The 17,298-nt window shown below is 40.6% G+C and overlaps 1 protein-coding gene across 1 annotated transcript in view; it reads left to right on the top strand.

Annotated features, from left to right (window-relative positions):
• Window positions 1–17,298, top strand: part of tbc1d1 (TBC1 (tre-2/USP6, BUB2, cdc16) domain family, member 1) — a 54,054-nt gene that overhangs the window by 461 nt on the left and 36,295 nt on the right. Inside the window, exon 2 of the mRNA XM_085409952.1 lies at window positions 528–1,182. Coding sequence (XP_085266078.1) covers window positions 568–1,182 — 615 coding nt within the window. The 5' untranslated portion in view covers window positions 528–567. The remainder of the gene's footprint in view (window positions 1–527; window positions 1,183–17,298) is intronic.

The following is a 17,298-nucleotide window of genomic DNA, read 5'->3' as shown; positions in this document are numbered from 1 at the left end:
GCCTTTTGCTTTTTCGGGACTTTAACGTGATCGTTTTGGTTAAACGGACAATGTATCTTTACTTAATCTTGTACTCGTGTCCTAGTATTAAGGTTCTGACGCTGTTGTGTAATTTCTCACGGATTTTAAATGAAAAACGTAATGTGCAAACACAGGTGAGCGGTTCTGTAGAGCTGTATGATTAGATGAAGTGAGGGGGTCCCTTTCCCCTCTGTGACAACTAACCGGTCAAATATGATATTTGAAGGATTACCATCATTTGTTTGTGTGTCCTTGAGAATGTACCACTGAGTCTCACACACAAATCAGGTGATTCATAGTGTCCTGGGGAAACTGGCCTCATTCTACACTAAAAGCAAAGTCGAGCAAACATCAAGCTACAAGATTAAGTTCTAATTTGCAAAGTAAATGTTTGTGTAGCACATTTGTGTTCATTTGAAATCTCATAAGATCAAGCTAGATTGCAAATGCCTGCGGCTGTCCTTTCAGCTGTTTACTGGCTCTGATCTCTAACTGATATTTTGTAGGTGAAGTGGAGGCAAGCAGCTGCCTCAGGTCACAGACATCATGGAGGGTCTCTACTTTGAAGTGAAGCCAAGAAGGAGTGAAGCTCTTGGACCAGGGAGCTCTGACAAACCCCGTTATAATCTAACTCCAAACCACCGCTCATGTCCTTCACTTTCACATCTGACCTCTGCCACGCAGTGTCTTCAGAAGCTTGGGAGGGAGAGGATTGCATCATGGGGGGCAAAGATGGAGGTGGAAGGAGAGGAGGACGAAGTACGATACAAACTGACCATGATTGGTTTTCGGAAAGTCCACCATTTGACCACCATGGCTATGCTACCCTGGGTGGTGGCTGAAATCAGCAGGTCCCAGCCCGGTGAGAGGGAGCAAGGTGGTGGGGTGCAAGCTGGGGGGTCTGGAGGTAGACAGCTGGGTCCTACTTCACGCAGTCAGACAGTTTTTCTGTGTGTGTCAGCATCAAGGGTACGATGTGTGTCCACGCTGGGAGAGAGCCTTGTATGGGACCCTCTGACACACACAGTTCTGTTTGAATGTCTTCCTCACCATGTGACCAAGCTAATTCACAACAGCCAGGAACCCAGTAGCTTTGCCTGCCTGGTGAAAGGCACACAGACTTGTGCCTGCTATGTCTTCCAGTGCCAGTACAGAACTAAGGTATGTATAAGTGTGTGTGCATGTGTTCTTGGATTTAATTACTTCAATCAACAATCGGGTAGAGCGTTTGAGGCTGTAGAAATAAACTACACATGTATGCAAAGTTACAAAACAAAACGTGTTTCACAATAACACAGAACAGCTTCAGAGCTATGGTAAATAAATGCACATGAGCCAAATTAGAAGTCCAAAAACGTCAAAGGGAGTTCTCTCACGACAAGCAACGGCATATGTCAACCACAAACATATCAACACAAGCTCAGCTAGTCAAAGTATATGGAAACACAGCATGTCAGATAATCTGGAGCACCAAGGTACAGATGAGAATGACACGAGGGGATCACCAGCCGTGTGACGACCTCTTCCTTATGTTTGCACAAATGACAAAAAGCTGCCTGAGCATTCAGTGTGACCGCATCAGTATTTATTATGACAGCCCACAGAGAGAAACTGGATCTGGCTTTGGCTCGCTTGCGGCCCACATGCTCCGTGCTTTTATTCCATTCAGCAACACGAGCAAACACAGACGTGCATTTGATCCACTAACAGTGACACACTGAGGACCAACACACCCCTGACCTCTAGTCCTTTTACCTTTCCTCCACATGACATGCATGGCCAAAAGCCTGTGTGTTCAAAGTGAAGTTGCAGCTGGTGTTAGATCAGGCCCGAGACATTCGATAGCATGCCATGCCCAACATGCCAGAGACTTAAAAGAGTTGGCCAGATTAGGAAGATGGAGACAATGAAGGGTACTCGATGTGAAACGTGATGAGTCAGAGAAGTCAAAATACAAAATGTCACATGTGCACCGCAAGAGAAATACCAGCACGCTTCAGTTATGCCTACAGCCATCATTTACTGTGTGGGGTAATGTAAATATCACTGAGTGTACATCTGTCTTAAATGCACACATGTGTTCTTCAGCATTTGCACAGCGGCTGCAGACATGCCTGGATACGCCTGTCTGTTTTGTTGATCAAGAGAAAATGAGCATACTTTACATGAAACGTGCAGGATGTGAAACAACGTTACCATAGAGATCACTTCCTGTCGCACAGATCCTGTTATGATGTTATGTTTGCAGCAGAGTGAGCGCTTGTTGTTTTCATTACCTTTTCGAACATGTGACCATGATGATGTCAGGCTGACCACCTGTTGCTCAGGCTTCTCTCGCAGTTACATACATTCTAATTATAAGTGGCATCTCTACACAGTGCTGCGGGGCTTTAAATAGTGAGATAATACAGTCTTTTCTTTAGTGTTTTAAATGTTGTCAAATAAGTTTTTATTAAGCAGAATAAAAGTGCATACTTTACAGCAAGATGGGAATCTAGAATGAACCCTCACCACCAAAAGCACAAAAATCATCAGATTTTGAGTCAAATTAATTTTACATAACCTTACATCACAGACTTCACCCTGCCTCTCGCACTATGACAGCTGGGATAGTTGGCAGGAATGAGACAAGATAAGTTTCTAAATCTTGTGGAGGATCCGGATCATCTGGAACAAGGCACAGACAGCCAGGGGAAGAGAGAGGCATCAGGACAGATGAATGTCAGCACACTGAAAATAGGGCAGAGGAGAGGAAATGGGGAGAATACGGGAGAGGGAGCTTTGAGGACAGCAATTAATCTAATCTCATCTAAATTAGGTGCAATACATTTAATGGGAATGAGACCTGGATTCATAAGCCTCAGCACAAATCCTGATATTCTGATTCCAGAGGAATTGACCGGCTTTGGATAAGGGCATCCAGCCTCGTGTTTTCTTTTCAACTGTGAGGATAGACAGGAGCTGAATATGCTGTGGAAATTACAATGTAATTGTGTTAAAAGATTTGAGAAAATCAGACAGCTATGAGAGGGGCATGCCCAGTCACAAACTGTGTTTCATCCAAAGCATCTCACAGTCTGATGGTGGAAGACGGAGCTGGAAAAAAGTATCTCTGCAACAGGCATGGATCGACTGAGAAAATGACACAGTTGTCAAGAGTCTCTGTTCAACCTGCTGTCTGAGCTGTGTCAGCCACACACACAAACACACACAATATCGCTCTTTGCTTCTGGAGTTCTTGTCACTTGTCACACCGCAGTAACAGCAGTTTCACACAATTTGACACATTTCTCAAATGGGGCATTTCAGTTTGGACTGTTGTGATATGAAATGTGCACCTGAACATACCAGATCAGGGTTGGTTCATGGCTTTCTGGCTTTCTTTATGAGAACCGTGCCAAGTAAAACTTTTGAATCAGAAAAAATATCTGTATTTTTTTCTTTAAGCACATATTCAGAGTCAGAGAAAATAGAAGTTCCTGTTCACTGCAGGGGACAAAGAATGTACCACCATGAAGGATTTGTTCTTGTTGCTGCATTAGTGGTTCCTCTTGACTGGTTACACGGTTATAATTTAACTGCCTCCGGACAGGAAATGCAGCTCTCTGCTCCATGTTGTGCCATGTCATACTGTTATCGCAAAAGAAGCTATTATATTGGATCTCCATATCTGCAACTGAAAAACTGTAGAGTTGCTTAACAGTGCAGTTGAATATACACATCTACTTTTTTTTAGACCACTAATGTTATAGACATTTAAGGTAAGTGTGTTTTTAGATGGTTGTCATTACTATTTCAGGAGTAACACTCTGTTACAGGTGCCACTGTGCTTTGCAGTTTCCCTTGTGTGTTTTGTAAATGTTTGCAGGGACATGGGATCTTTTTGTGGTTAAAAATGAGACATTATGGGAAAAAGAACCACCAGCACTAAATTTAAGTACCTCAGCAAGAAACATAAACTTCCTATTCTCTATCAAGGGAGAGAAATGATCTCAGGAGGTCGGTGGGGCCTCCCCTTTCTGCTGAACTAGTAAATAAGAAAGTAACCACTGGGTGTCACCACAGAGGTGTCTAAAAATCAGTGTTTCGGTGTGAAAATCTGTTTGCATGACTTTGTATTTGTTGCTGTGCTTTTGTGTGATTTCAGCTTTAAATTTACGTTTTACAAGCCAGCTTCTCTTCACTGTAACTGGTGTCCCTGTGCAATCTGTGATTCGTCTGGCGAGTCGAGAGCAGAGACGAAGGTTTGTTTTGTTTGTCAGGTTTAATTTGTTTCTTGTATCTTGGTTGAGAGATGAAGCACAGGGAGATATTATTACATTTTGTTGCAGCTCCAGATCACTTGCATCAAAATGACTAAATAAGACCTTGGAGGAGAATGTGCTCTCTGAGTGCCTTTGTGTTCATTAGCAAAGTTACTAAACCTATTTTTCCTTTAATGTATGGTAGTTACTAAAGAATAGATACTACAGTGCTAGACTGTTTTTATTGACGTCTACTAATTGAGGAGTTACCACCATTGCACTTACAATATTTTATTTCTTGCTTCGTTGGTAATAAAAAGGTAGCATTCATGAACACCAAGGGTTTGTTTTAATCACTAATAGGCTACCATTTGTAATGCTGAACAGTAATTTGTGAGAGACTTTGTTGAATAAAATGCATTGCTTTCTTTGGATATAAATTGATGACTAAGCTATGCATAATAAATAGACGAATACGATTTTCATTACACAACTTCCCATTTTATCTTATTTTTATGGGACTGTTATTTTTGCAATTTCAGAAGAATAATTTTAATCCACATTCAGCGATTCAAGTTTATTAGATATCAACAGTGAATGGTAAAAAATGCTATTGCACTTTAATTAATCAGTGCTTAAAATAACTACTTTTTATTTAATCCTATAACTGTATCATTGTACAAGCCGTCCACTTTTCTAGGCATGTGCTGTGAAAAGTAACTAGTTTAAAATGCAGTGTGGTGCTCTAGCAAACTTCAGTATCATCTAACGTTGGTTGTTCGGCGTGACAAAACTGTGTCAAATGTTGACTTTGACGTTAATGAAGACTTGAAACTTTTGCGCCACAAGTGTGCTTTTCATCCCAAATTCTCCTTCAGTGGCACTCCCCAAAGGCTGTGCATTCCTGGGTGGAAATGTTGTTTATATCAGCGGTCCCCAACCTTTTTTGCGCCACGGACCGGTTTATGCCCAACAATATTTTCACGGGCCGGCCTTTAAGGTGTCGCGGATAAATACAACAAAATAAAACTAGTACCGGTACCGAAAAAAAATAAGATTTATTCGTAACACACGTGAAAAGACTCAGGAAAACCGAGTTAACGATAAAAACGATAACAAAATAACGATGAAAACCGATAAAAACCCTGAAAACCATACATTTCACACCTGAGCCTCAACTCTCGCGGCCAGGCCCGGGGGTTGGGGACCGCTGGTTTATATAACGTCATGTCGACGAAAATAACAGATCTGCATTCTTGTAACGGTAATGGGAAATCCACCCTAATTTCTGCCGCCGAAACTTTGACTGCTCCGGGACAGGAACTGTGTCCATTTTCTCAATACGCGGAGGAGGATTTGGCTACGACAAATCAGACGCAGTCTGTGGTGAAGGGAAACGGAAGTTACCTATTTGCTTTCAAAATAAAACAGAAATTTCGTTAAAGAGTAAGGGATTTACACGTTGAGCGCTGGAACTGTTTTATTGCGAATGTGTGTACCGGAAGCTGAATGATCTTACGCTTGCGAACCTAACGGCGAACGAACAGCAGGATCCACCTCGGCTTCAGGGAGAAAAATCAACTTTCCAATGAAATGATATTGAAGCGCTTCGCGCTGGCAGGGACGAGTTACGGAGAAGTAACAATTCAGATTTAGTTTTTGTCAAGTTTATGGCGGATGGGATGAAAGCGCGATTCCAGCGATTCAGCCTGTTCAACAACAAACAAGAGTCGAGAGATGTGAGTGGAGTTTGAAGGCGTTGTTTTACTTTGTGTGTCATGCTAAAGTGGACAGTTAGCTAACGTTGAGTAAGCTTTTACATTAGCTAAATTTTCGCAACCTGTTGTTAGCTTTCGTCTGTGGTGGCCTTAGCCTTTTAAAACGACTCCAGCAGAATAGTTGTTACATGTCTAGTAATGTTTTGTGTAGCAGTTAATGTATTTAACACCAAATAATTTCGCTCGTCTTTATTCCAAATGTGCTTTGCGTTGTAGTGACTACTGTACTTCATCCTGTCAACTGGATGCTACCGTTCAGTTCATTGTGACCCTACCATTGGTTCGGGTGTAAAATGGTAGCTTTGGGTGGTCATTCAGGCTCATACAGTTCACAGAAGTTTGATTGAAGCTGGAAAGTGTAATGAGTATTTACAATAGATAAATATGTCTACTTTTGAAACTTCCTCTAAAGTTGTCAGATCAAAATTTCACCTCTACTATGGTGCTTTCATGCGTGTGAGGCCATCTATAGATGTGTTTGTGAGTGAAAATAAGTTGAATTTGAATGTCACATGCACTGTCAGTAATGTATTTACTTTATTCCCTGCAGAGTGCCAAGAATTAAGGCATTAACACCTCACCTTTTACTCTTCAGAAATGTGATGGGGCTTTTGACACTTTTTTCCTTCTAATTTACATAATGGGCCTAATAAATAATTTGTAAGTGAATCGTCATTCTCCTTACAAGTTTAGAGAAAGATCACTGTGGGGGAACGTTGCTCTTCCCGTCCTCACTCACAGTATTGTTTAGCATAAACCATAACTGTGCTTAAGCACTCCAGTAATAAAACAGGGTTTTTCCTTTCCTAGATGATGTCAGAGCTCCTGCTTCTGTAAATTGTAGGTTACTAATTGTCAGACCCTTTAAAGAGCCGAATACGTGAAAATCCAGTCTGCTTAGCTGCTGCCAACTCAAGCCAAATGTAGGTGTATGTGAGCGTGTGAGTGACTCATGGCGATATCACCTCCAGATCCATTGTGCTCCTGCCAGTGCTGTAGTCCTGGAACAGGAGGCACGTCTTGTATGGCATATTAGTCATAAAGTCTGTCATGAGCTATTACGTCGGCAGTCTGTCTCTTTTGAAACTGCTTTGATTGCATGCAAGCTCAAAAGCTCATACTGAAGTGAAGCTCAACCTTTGTGCTGTAAAATATCAGGGACATTTTACAGAACCTTTGTCACAGCAGCCTTTTTTTGCATGTTATGGTAGGTTGTGGGATTCGTTGGTCTCAGGATCTTGTGTCTGCTTTTTGCTGATGATGTGGTTCTGTTTGCTTCATTGAGCCATGACGTTCCTTTTGTACTGTGGAATTTGCAGGCAAGTGTTAAGAAGCTGAGATGAGAAGTAGCACCCCCAAGTCTGGGGTGAGGAGTATAAATGCGTTGTTCGCAAGTGGTGCTGACACTGTCACTTCACTAGTTGATTGATATTCCCATGCCTTCGGGAGTGACTGAAAGAGTAAGATCATGCATACAAGCGGTGGAAATGAGCTTCCTCCGAAGAGTGTTTCGGCTCAACCTTAGAGGTAGGGCGAGGAACTATCATTCGGGAAAGGCATCGAAAATGTCCAGTTGAGGTAACGCATCTGATCAGGATTTTTCCTGGGTGCCTCCAAGGTGAGGTGTTTCCAGCATATCCTATGGGGAGGAGGTCTCAAGGCACAATGGAAAGATTAATCTCTCAGCTGGGTTGAGAACAGGGGAGAGGGAGCTCAGACTGCTGTCCCTGTTACTGATCACATGAATTAAAGCTCTGAACCAAAGCAGAAAGTAACAGCTGTGTTTTACCTAGAACTTCATGTCAAAATAGCTGGTGGGAAAAAGGTTGATTTTGATATCAGTAGAAGCGGGAATCTTTTACCATGATAGTAACTCATTATTTGTTGAGTTTTGACTAAAATTATTCTTCAGTTGGAACTGCTAACAAGTATTATCAGGTTACTTTGAACCCAATTCTTTACAGAGCTTAAATTTAACCTTCTCTGGTAAAACAGCTGATTTCTGACTCAGCTTGGAAAGTACCGCACGCAGCCTTTTATTTTTTGACCAAATAAAAAAACCCAAAAAAAACCAACCCCAGAAGTGATTGAAGTTAATGATTATCTAAACTGTCCAAGAGAGCCTTTAGAGTCCCCTTTTCCTTTTTGGCCACCTGCCTTTTCCTCCCTCATTTTATGCGACTTGGCTGCTCTTTTCATGTGACACACTCCATGCTCTGTAGCAAAAACAAGCTAGTAAACTGGAGGCACCTTCGAGTCGTTATATAAATAACATGTCCTTGTGAACTGTCAGACTGCTTTTTGCCTGTTTGTCTGGGAGTCTGTATCTAACCATGTCCATTCAGTGGCTGTTTGCCTCTTCAGTCACTCTGTCAGCTCTACCATTTCCACGGTACAGACATTCAGTCTTCTAAGATGAAAACATTGAAGGTGTCGGGGATCTTTACTGACTTAATTTATTCTCAGTCAAGAGTTCACTCTGCACTGCGTTTAAACAAGTCCTTACATTGTGGGCTTGTTGTTACTATTGAATGAGCTCATTGTCAGGGGTTGTCTTTTGTGCTGAAGTAGTTTTTCAGTCTGTTGAAGTGATGTCAATATGTTGGAAGCTTGTGGTTAACCATTTTCAACCATATAAAATTGCCCTCTTTCTCCTCATTGCGCTTCGCTTTCCGTCAGCAATGCTTCTCGTTTCTTGGTTATACATTGAACTTTGAACTTGGCAGAGCTCCACGAGGCACAAGACTCAAGCACATGATCATGGGAAGCAGAGAAGTGGGACTTTCAGCTGCCTCGTCATCTTTGTTGTTCATTTTCATGTGTCTTGCTGGTGCATTAGTGGGTTTTAAGGGGCATTTCTCCTTAAATTGTAATGTTTTTTCCCAGCATTTCTAGTTTTAATCATTCAAGTTAAACGTCTGTTTAGGCTCAGTCTGTGTTTAAAGTGAAATTATCAACAAAATGTTTTTTGGTTGGGTTTTTTTCCCCCCCCCCTCCTCTCACCCCCAGTTATGGCAGATGGCTGCCCCTTCCTGAGTCTGATTCTGCTGGAGGTTTCTTCCTGTTAAATGGGAGTTTTTTTCTTTCCACTGTTGCCAAAGGAGGTCATCTGATTTTGTGGGTTTCCTTGGTTTTTGCTGTTTTATTGTAGGATCTTTACTAGGGCTGGGCGATATGACCCAAAATTCATATCTCGATATTTTTTAGCTGGATGGCGATATAAGATATATATCTCGATATTTTTTTTAAGCCATAAAGTAAGAACAAAAAGAGAGTTCTTAGTCAAAGCTGTGTCCCAGATGTCACACAGGCACTTTTATTAACATACAGCACAGATGTACATGAAAAATTACTCAAAATTAAATTATGAGCATTCATTAAATAATAATGCTCCATAAATAAAAGAAAACAAGGTTGTTTTTGTGCTAAACAAAGAGCTCACAATTGTGCGGTCAAAATGTAAACTAAAAGACGCTGAGCGTAATAACAAAGACAGACAGATTTCACAGCTGCTCGGTTCCCAAGTTTTACTGCGTGACTGACAGCCTGGAGTTTGAAATCCACTTCATAACCACGTACGTCTCTTACAGGTGCTATTTATGGTCCTTATACACACACACAATACGGTAATATTACGTTGAAGCACAGTACGTATCACTCCGCGAAGCTCCTCGGTAGCCGTAATGCACCGACAATCTATCAAGCGGTGCAGCTCCGTAGCTTACCAAAGTCGTACTCAAACATTTTTGACAGATTGCTGAGCGCCGTGTACCACATAAAATCGGTTCGCGGCCATCAAGCACAACCAGAATTCATACATAAGGCGCACTGTCAACTTTTGAGAGAATGAAAGGATTTTAGGGTTAGCGCGGTTAGCTCGTTAGCGCGGTTAGCTCGTTAACACGTTGACGCTGTCCAGCCCCACGCATGGGGCGATGCACAGTAACTCGTTAACGGAGATTTGCCGTGTCCATCTTGTCGCTGCCTGCACGTGAAGCGATGGGGGAGAAGGGGGAGTTGTCTTCAGTGAAGGCGAGGCGGAGTAACGTTGCGTAGAGACAAAAGTGGACGAAAGAGAGGCAAACTTGCGGCTCCACAACTATAATTATAACGTAACATAGACTATATCAATATAAAGGATATTGTCACATCTTATATCTCGTATAAAAATATATCGATATGTTTTAAAAACTCGATATATCGCCCAGCTCTAATCTTTACCATACAGTATAAAGAGTCTCCAGGCAACTGTTGTTGCAATTTGGTGCTATATAAATAAACCTGAATTGAAATCAAATTGAAATTATTTTTGTTTTAGAATACATATTGTTGGGTTAAAATAGATACTTTCCTTTGGAGTATAATTAATTAATTTAGTTATATACATTCATCATGGTTTTAAATTGCACTGCTGTGTTTTAGTTATTGGATTTTGGTGGTAAACCAATGATGTGAGTCTCACTGCACTGGAGTTCCTCAAAGTTATAAATAGCCCTGGGGTCAGATAGTTCTGAAAGTCTAGCTATAAAAAATATTTAAAAAAGAACTTTTAACTGAAAAATATTTCCATATTTATAGATTCTTTTTAAAAAGATTGTCAATGAGATTATTGTTTTAAGAGTTTCTTATAGGGGCCTCTTTGTGGAAAAAAAAATACATTTTTACAATATTCCTCAGGCGCTTACCTACAATTTTGTCCTGGTTCATGTTATATTCTGATGTTTGAGGTTTATTTTCTCTTTCTGAAAAACACCAACAGGTTTGTTTTGTTTACTGTGCCGACCTGCAGCTTCTCTTTTGCTGTCTTTCTTGTGTAACTTCCTCCTTTTTTGAGGCCATTACTACAGTACTTCTTTTTAATTGTGGTATGGTGTGGGACATCAAACTTTTTCAGTTTTGTTCCTCTGTGAGAGGCCGAGTCTGTGGGTCACCGCCTGAGGCCGTCCAACTGCCTTCCTGTCTGAGATCGGCTTCATGTAAACGTTCCACTGTGAGAGATAATGTGTGCTGTGTGCCTTTAGCAAGGGCTGCACCCTCACAAGCAAAACTTCTGTCAGCTTTGCTTCAAACCTCCAAAACAGATGTGTTAGCATGCTACGAGAAGTATGGAAGAGGAAGGAAGCAGTAGAGGAGTAGTCACCAAAAGGTTATATGAGAATAGATTAAAAAGCATGATGACATACAAATGAATTTGACTTTTCATTCACCAAATTTAAATTGAGCTATATTTCTAGAAAGCTGTTTACTGGATTTCTGCATTAAACTTCTAAAAACTATAAATATAGCTTTAGCTGTTTGTCATTCGCCAAATTACGCAAGAATCTCTGCCTCCTAGTTATGTGAAGTGCATTTTACAAGGCAGTGACTACCTGATGTAGAAGAGGGCGATAACATCGCCATGCCGTGCAGTTAAACAGGTTATCAATTACCAAGTGCAGAAAAAATGAAACTCAAGTTGTGTGTAGAAATACAGTAAGATAAAGTCTTAACAAGGACAGTAAAGAAGTGGCTATTCAGTATCTTTTGTCACAGAGAGACACAAAAGAAGTCGGAGGAGGAGAGCCATTGGCAAGGACTAAATGTATCTGTTGGTTGAAGTGTTTCAGAGTCGAGCAGTGAAAGCAGGAGGAAGAGGAAGGGGGGTGGGGTGCAAAGCAAAGAGTCTGTTGTTAGTGGACAGATAGCAGACTTCACTCTTCACAGAATGATTAAAAGCAAGTAGGCAGTAGAAAGCAGAGAGTGAGAAACATGGTGTCTAGATTCCTGTGTGAGTGAGTGACAGTCAAAGGAGGAAAGGAAGCGTTGTTTCAAGAGAGAGGACCACAAGATACTCAAAATGATATATAACAAGTATCTTTGAGTCTGAATAAGTAAAGGGACAAATACATTTTTAAAAGAAAGCATTTATTAATTGTGATGGATTGCTGCTGCAGTAACTAGGTTTGCAGTTGGTCGTAGTGTCATTTTGGGGTATTTTTTTCATTTCCCCTGCTGATTAAGTTATTTATTTGAGTGATTCAAGCAAAAATGTAGTTGAAAGAAATATAGTACTGTGCGTAGGTCTTGATTTGGCTCTCATCTCTATATTTTACTTCCAAAGATTCAGACTTTATTGCAGTTTTTATAGTGGCCTTGACAAGTAGCTCTCCAGACTTTATGAAGGTATGTCAGTTTTTATTTGGACATTGGCTGCTTTTTCACTCATTTTCAGTCCGAATTATGTGCTGATCTCAGCGTGGTGTACAGTCTCTCTTTAAAAAAATTGAGGAAAATGGATAAGGGCAGGACAAAAGAAGAAGTGGCAACGCTTACAAAACTATATACAGCACATGAAGAGTATCTGAAAGTCATGTCATTGAGATATAGGAGAGCAGCAGAAACCTGGCACAGGACCTGAGAGATGCATCAGTCTCATCAGAAATGGTCTCAGAGGAATGGAGGCTGTCAAGAAGGCATCCTTAAGGAAGAGGCACAGGGAGAAAAGCCTGAGGTATGCCAGATGACTCAAAAGCTGGACTGAAAATCAGTGGGAACAACTTTTCTGGCGTTATGAATATAAATTTGAACATTTGGTTTGAATTGTTGCCAGTGTGTACTGAGGTGGTCAGAAGAGATTTACAACAGTGAGTATCTGTTGCTATCTGTAAAACACCATGTAGGCTCTGTAATGGTTTGGGGTTGCATTTCAGCCAGCAGTATTGAGAATCTTTTAAAAATTAATCTTGAAATTAGTTATAGGATAAATTTGTTGCTCGTGTGCTTTTTTTTTTTTTTTAGCGGGGATTCAACTGGACCCAGTACTTAACTTGTATCTGTATGCCATATATTCAAGAAGAAGAAATGTAGTTGATGGTATTTAGCTGCATTTAGATGCAACTGAGAGCAAAAAAAAAGCTGGAAACCTGGGAGTAAGAAGTAGCCAAGGATTGCAAGTCTGAACTAGGGCTGCCACGATTAGTCGACTATCAAAATCGTCGACAACTGATTTAATACTCGACGCGTCGTTTGAAGTTTTGTAAGATCACAAAAGACGCAGGAATAAGTAGTAGGATTTATGAGTGTAATAATGGACTGAAACAGAAGATGGCAGCACTGCATGTACAAGGATGCCAGCCGGTGTTAAACCCCGAAGAAGAAGTAGCTCTGTCCCAGAATTCATAGCGCAGCCCAGCTCAGTTTCCAACAATGGCGGCAGCTAGTTAGTTTTAATATTACTCTTATTATTCTTTCTGGGTCACAAAATAAACGTTTAACATATTTCAGGCAAGAATGTAACTGTGTAAACCTCAAATATTTGCTCAGTTCATCAAGATACCACATATTTTTAAAAGTGCTCCGACGTTTTCGGAGACGTCTGTTACCCACCAGGTCGATAGCTAGCCGGGGGCAAGGCTCACTAGAGCCCGTGAGAACACCGGACTCCCGGCAAATCGTTTTCAAACCCACCACCATCTTTCGCTACTCAGGTTAAACATATATAAGTCACTTAGATAACTTAAAAATGTTATTGTTTGGTTTTTTTCAGTATTTTATTTGTTCCTGAGTAAATCGGTTTGGCTGAGATTAAAGTTATAGTTTTTACACAGCTGAATAAACGTCAAGCAGACAACTGATTATCAGAAGTGTGAGATGCTTGAGAATATACTCCGGTGTCCCGTTATATTTTAGATAGCAAGGAGTTTATTAAACTTCACCGAAACAATCTGCAAATTTCATTAAAATTTAATAAACTAGCATCTTGTCCTTATTTTTAGTTAGCACAGACCTTAAACACTTAAAGCTGTAAGCTAATGATAGTTATATAAGAGCAGATGGATGCTGGTGCAATAAGCTGTACATTTTATGTCCAATGGATGCACGATCTGATTAGTCGACTAATCGCAAAATTAATCGGTGACTAGTCTTACTTACTTAGCACTTAGTTCCTCCTACGCCGGGCGGCGCATCGGGCAGCTAGTGATCTCCATCGATGTCGGTCAGCAGCGACTGCTTCAGCCTCGCTGCTGACTAGTCTACTATCAAAATAATCGTTTGTGGCAGCCCTAGTCTGAATTCCTACCTTTGCTTGTGTTTGGTGGCAGGTTGGGGTGGGTACTGAGATAGTTTTGGATCTCGTCAGTAATTACATTTCATAATCATTCCCTACAAAAAAGTTGTTGTGCACTTGTCTTTTTAATTTAAACTCTCACCACTAAGACCAAAATGTTTTGTGTACTTGTGTGCTGCAGACACAAATCCGAAAGCTTAAACTGTTGGTGTGTCACCCAGGAATGTATTTGGTAATCCTGTAAGCGCTGCAGTGTTGTGCACAACCTTTAAAAGTGAAGTCCCAAAACTGAACAGTACTTATGAACATACATGGTTATGTTCGAACCCTTCATAATGTTTTTATATCCTTGAAAAAAAGAAAAAGGAAAAGGCAACAAGTCAGAATACTTATTACACATTTGGCTGACACACCTATCCAGAGCAGCTTCCAGGTGAGGACAGAGAGTTATGTGTTTGTTTTGCTAAAAGCGCGCACCTCATGCTGAGGCAAGACACGGCAAGACCTTGCTGGAAGTTTGTCTGTCAGACTGTAGCTGCTCAGGCATCTGTCATTAATGACATCACCAATGTGGCTCAACCGCTGCTTCTGCTTAGCTCATCTGCTTCCTCCTTTTTGTTCCTTGGTGTGGTACAATGATAGTGTGGTCCACAATAGGAGAAGGACATATACTGTAGACAGCAAAAGGTTGTTTTCTGATTTGTATGGCGTTATCTTCTGTCCAGTGCTTGTTTGTAAATAGATTAAAACAAGGAAGTGGGACCAATTATCCAGAGAAAAGCCTCAGGCTGTTTGAATTGATCTCTCTGGTCATGCATAGCTTTTATAACTAGAGCCAAGCAATAAAGTAAGACATTAATCAAAGTGTGTGCAAGAAAATAAAATAAGCCTTGCAAGAATCACAAAATACATTAAGCTACCTGAGTGGCTTAATGAGTTGTTTTGCCTGGATAACAGAACGTTCTCGATGTGTGAGTAATCAGGAAAAGGCTTTAAATTAACAGCACAGAGTGTCCCTGTATAGGAAAATGGTCAAAGAGTGAGCTTTATGTAACAAAGCCAGTATTGAGGATACACCGATTGTGCGACTAGATCACACAGCATCCCAGCTTTGTTAGGCTTTCTTATATTTCTCTCTGTGTCACTTTTCCATCTTTATAATTGGCACACGCAACATGTCAGACTCTTCTAATGGTAATGGACCTTGTGTTAATGTGGAGAGTGTAGCTACAGAAAAGGGCTTTTGTGTGGGGAAAGAACCCAGTTACAGTTCATTTGTTCTCAACTGTCCCCTCTCAACCCTCAGAGCTCTAACCGGTCCAAACGGACACAGCTAGTGAGCTTAACTGAACTTGAGAGACAGATATTTCCCTTAAGAGGTAATCCAAGTCCAACACAGCTAAGAGGAGCCAGGGAAAGAGTGAGTATTAAACTGCAATTGCGAGGTTGCCAGAAATATGTCTTAGATGGACACTTCTGAGCTCTTTATTCTTGATACTTATTTAAATATGCAACTTTTTTCTGAAATGTTCAGCACAACAAGGCCAAACAACAGATAACCTAAAACATTTTGCCTTAAATTGAAACATAATGTCTAAGTTACCTAGGAGTGCTCTTCATTGCTCTGTTGTGTGAGCTTGTGAGTGTATAATATGTTTTGTAGCATTGCAGTTTTTTCTCCTTTTTTTTTCTTTTCCACCTTTTCTGTCTCTGTTATCCTGTTTAGTTATATGGAGGAATAGGAAAAGACTTTTTCCAGTAAAAATTTGGATTGAAATTGTACCTACCATAAGATCTCAATGCAGTGGTACAGTTTATAGGGCAAGAGAGGAAACTCGAGAAGATTCAGAAAGAAAAGAAATAGGTGCATCTAAAGGGGACAGGAGTACAGAGCCTGCTTTGAGGTCCCAATTTGGCATTTTTTTTCACCACCAGAAGACAACACAAGGGCTGCTTTATTCAGGGGTCTCAAAATACTCTTCACACCATTTGGCAGGTTAGCTCATAGTGAGGTGTGGCATCTACATCGATGGATGGAAAAGTTGTTCTTTGACGTACGCCTTTTGTGTTTGTTTTAGTTTATCTGCTGTTGCTACTGTAGGCAGCCACCTGTTTGTGGACATGCAACCTGAATGCATGAACAGTGTGACGACTCAGTGAAATCACCACTTTAGAAATAATAAGGGAAGTTTAAACTAAAACATTAAGTGTCACGTCGATGCAGTGGTTGGCACTGTCAGCTAATAGACTGGCTGGCTGGCCTACTTTGGCTGCCTTCTACACTCAAAAGACATGAATGTTCAGTAAATTGGTTATTCTAAATTGGCCATAAATATGGATGATTTTCTATCTCTCTGTGTTAGCCCTGCGATAGGTCACCCCTGGTAATCTGTCCACATTGTATCCCACCTGTTGTCTCGTAGGCAGGCTTCAGCTATATACAGCTGAGGTAGAATCCAGTCACTCTGTGACCCTGAATGAATTTATATGGATGAAGGATTCAAAAAATATTATTAGAAGACGAAATTTGATGGTAGTGCTTGAACTCACGCAAGAGTAAAGGTCTCAGTAATGAGTTATTCCCTGTGAAATGTTTACTTTTGCACCTCATGGGGTTTTATTAGTAGTGTTATAAATATTCTTTCAAAAGAAAAAGACAAGTAAGTATGTCAGCAAGCATTGCCGTCGAATAGTAGTAGCAATATCAAATGTCTGAGCCCAGCAGGATTCGTATCAGTGTAAGATCGGTGTAAAATACATTTTACTCAAACGTTCAAACATGTATGTGATGACTTTGGAGTCCACAAACAAAGGACCACACCAGGTCAAAGCATGTGAACAAATGAAATTTATTTTACACAAGTAGCATCCCCCCCCCCCCCCCCCCAAAAAAAAGCATTACTAAACATTAACTTTGAAGATCTGAAACTTAAACATAGTGCTGAATTGCATTGTTTGCACATAGTCAACAGGCTATAATTTCCTAAAGACAGTTTTGTTGTTAGATGAAATGTGTAGGTTATTGTACTGCACTTTTATGGATACATTAAAAAAAGTAAAAGTATTTTTACAGTGTACAGGTTCAAATTTGTAATGTTGTTTTGGAAATACTTCTGTTTGAATGTCAATCATTCGTGTTGCTGTGAACATATACAGTATAGCTGGCAATGTTGATGATTTTAAATAAATTCCCCACTTGGCTGGTTGG

The sequence above is a fragment of the Rhamphochromis longiceps genome, linkage group LG6 (genome assembly GCF_057381845.1).
Source record: "Rhamphochromis longiceps isolate RC_006_pf linkage group LG6, R_longiceps_female_GT1.1, whole genome shotgun sequence".
Classification (NCBI taxonomy): Eukaryota; Metazoa; Chordata; class Actinopteri; order Cichliformes; family Cichlidae; genus Rhamphochromis; species Rhamphochromis longiceps.
This window is presented reverse-complemented; position numbering and strand designations above follow the sequence as displayed.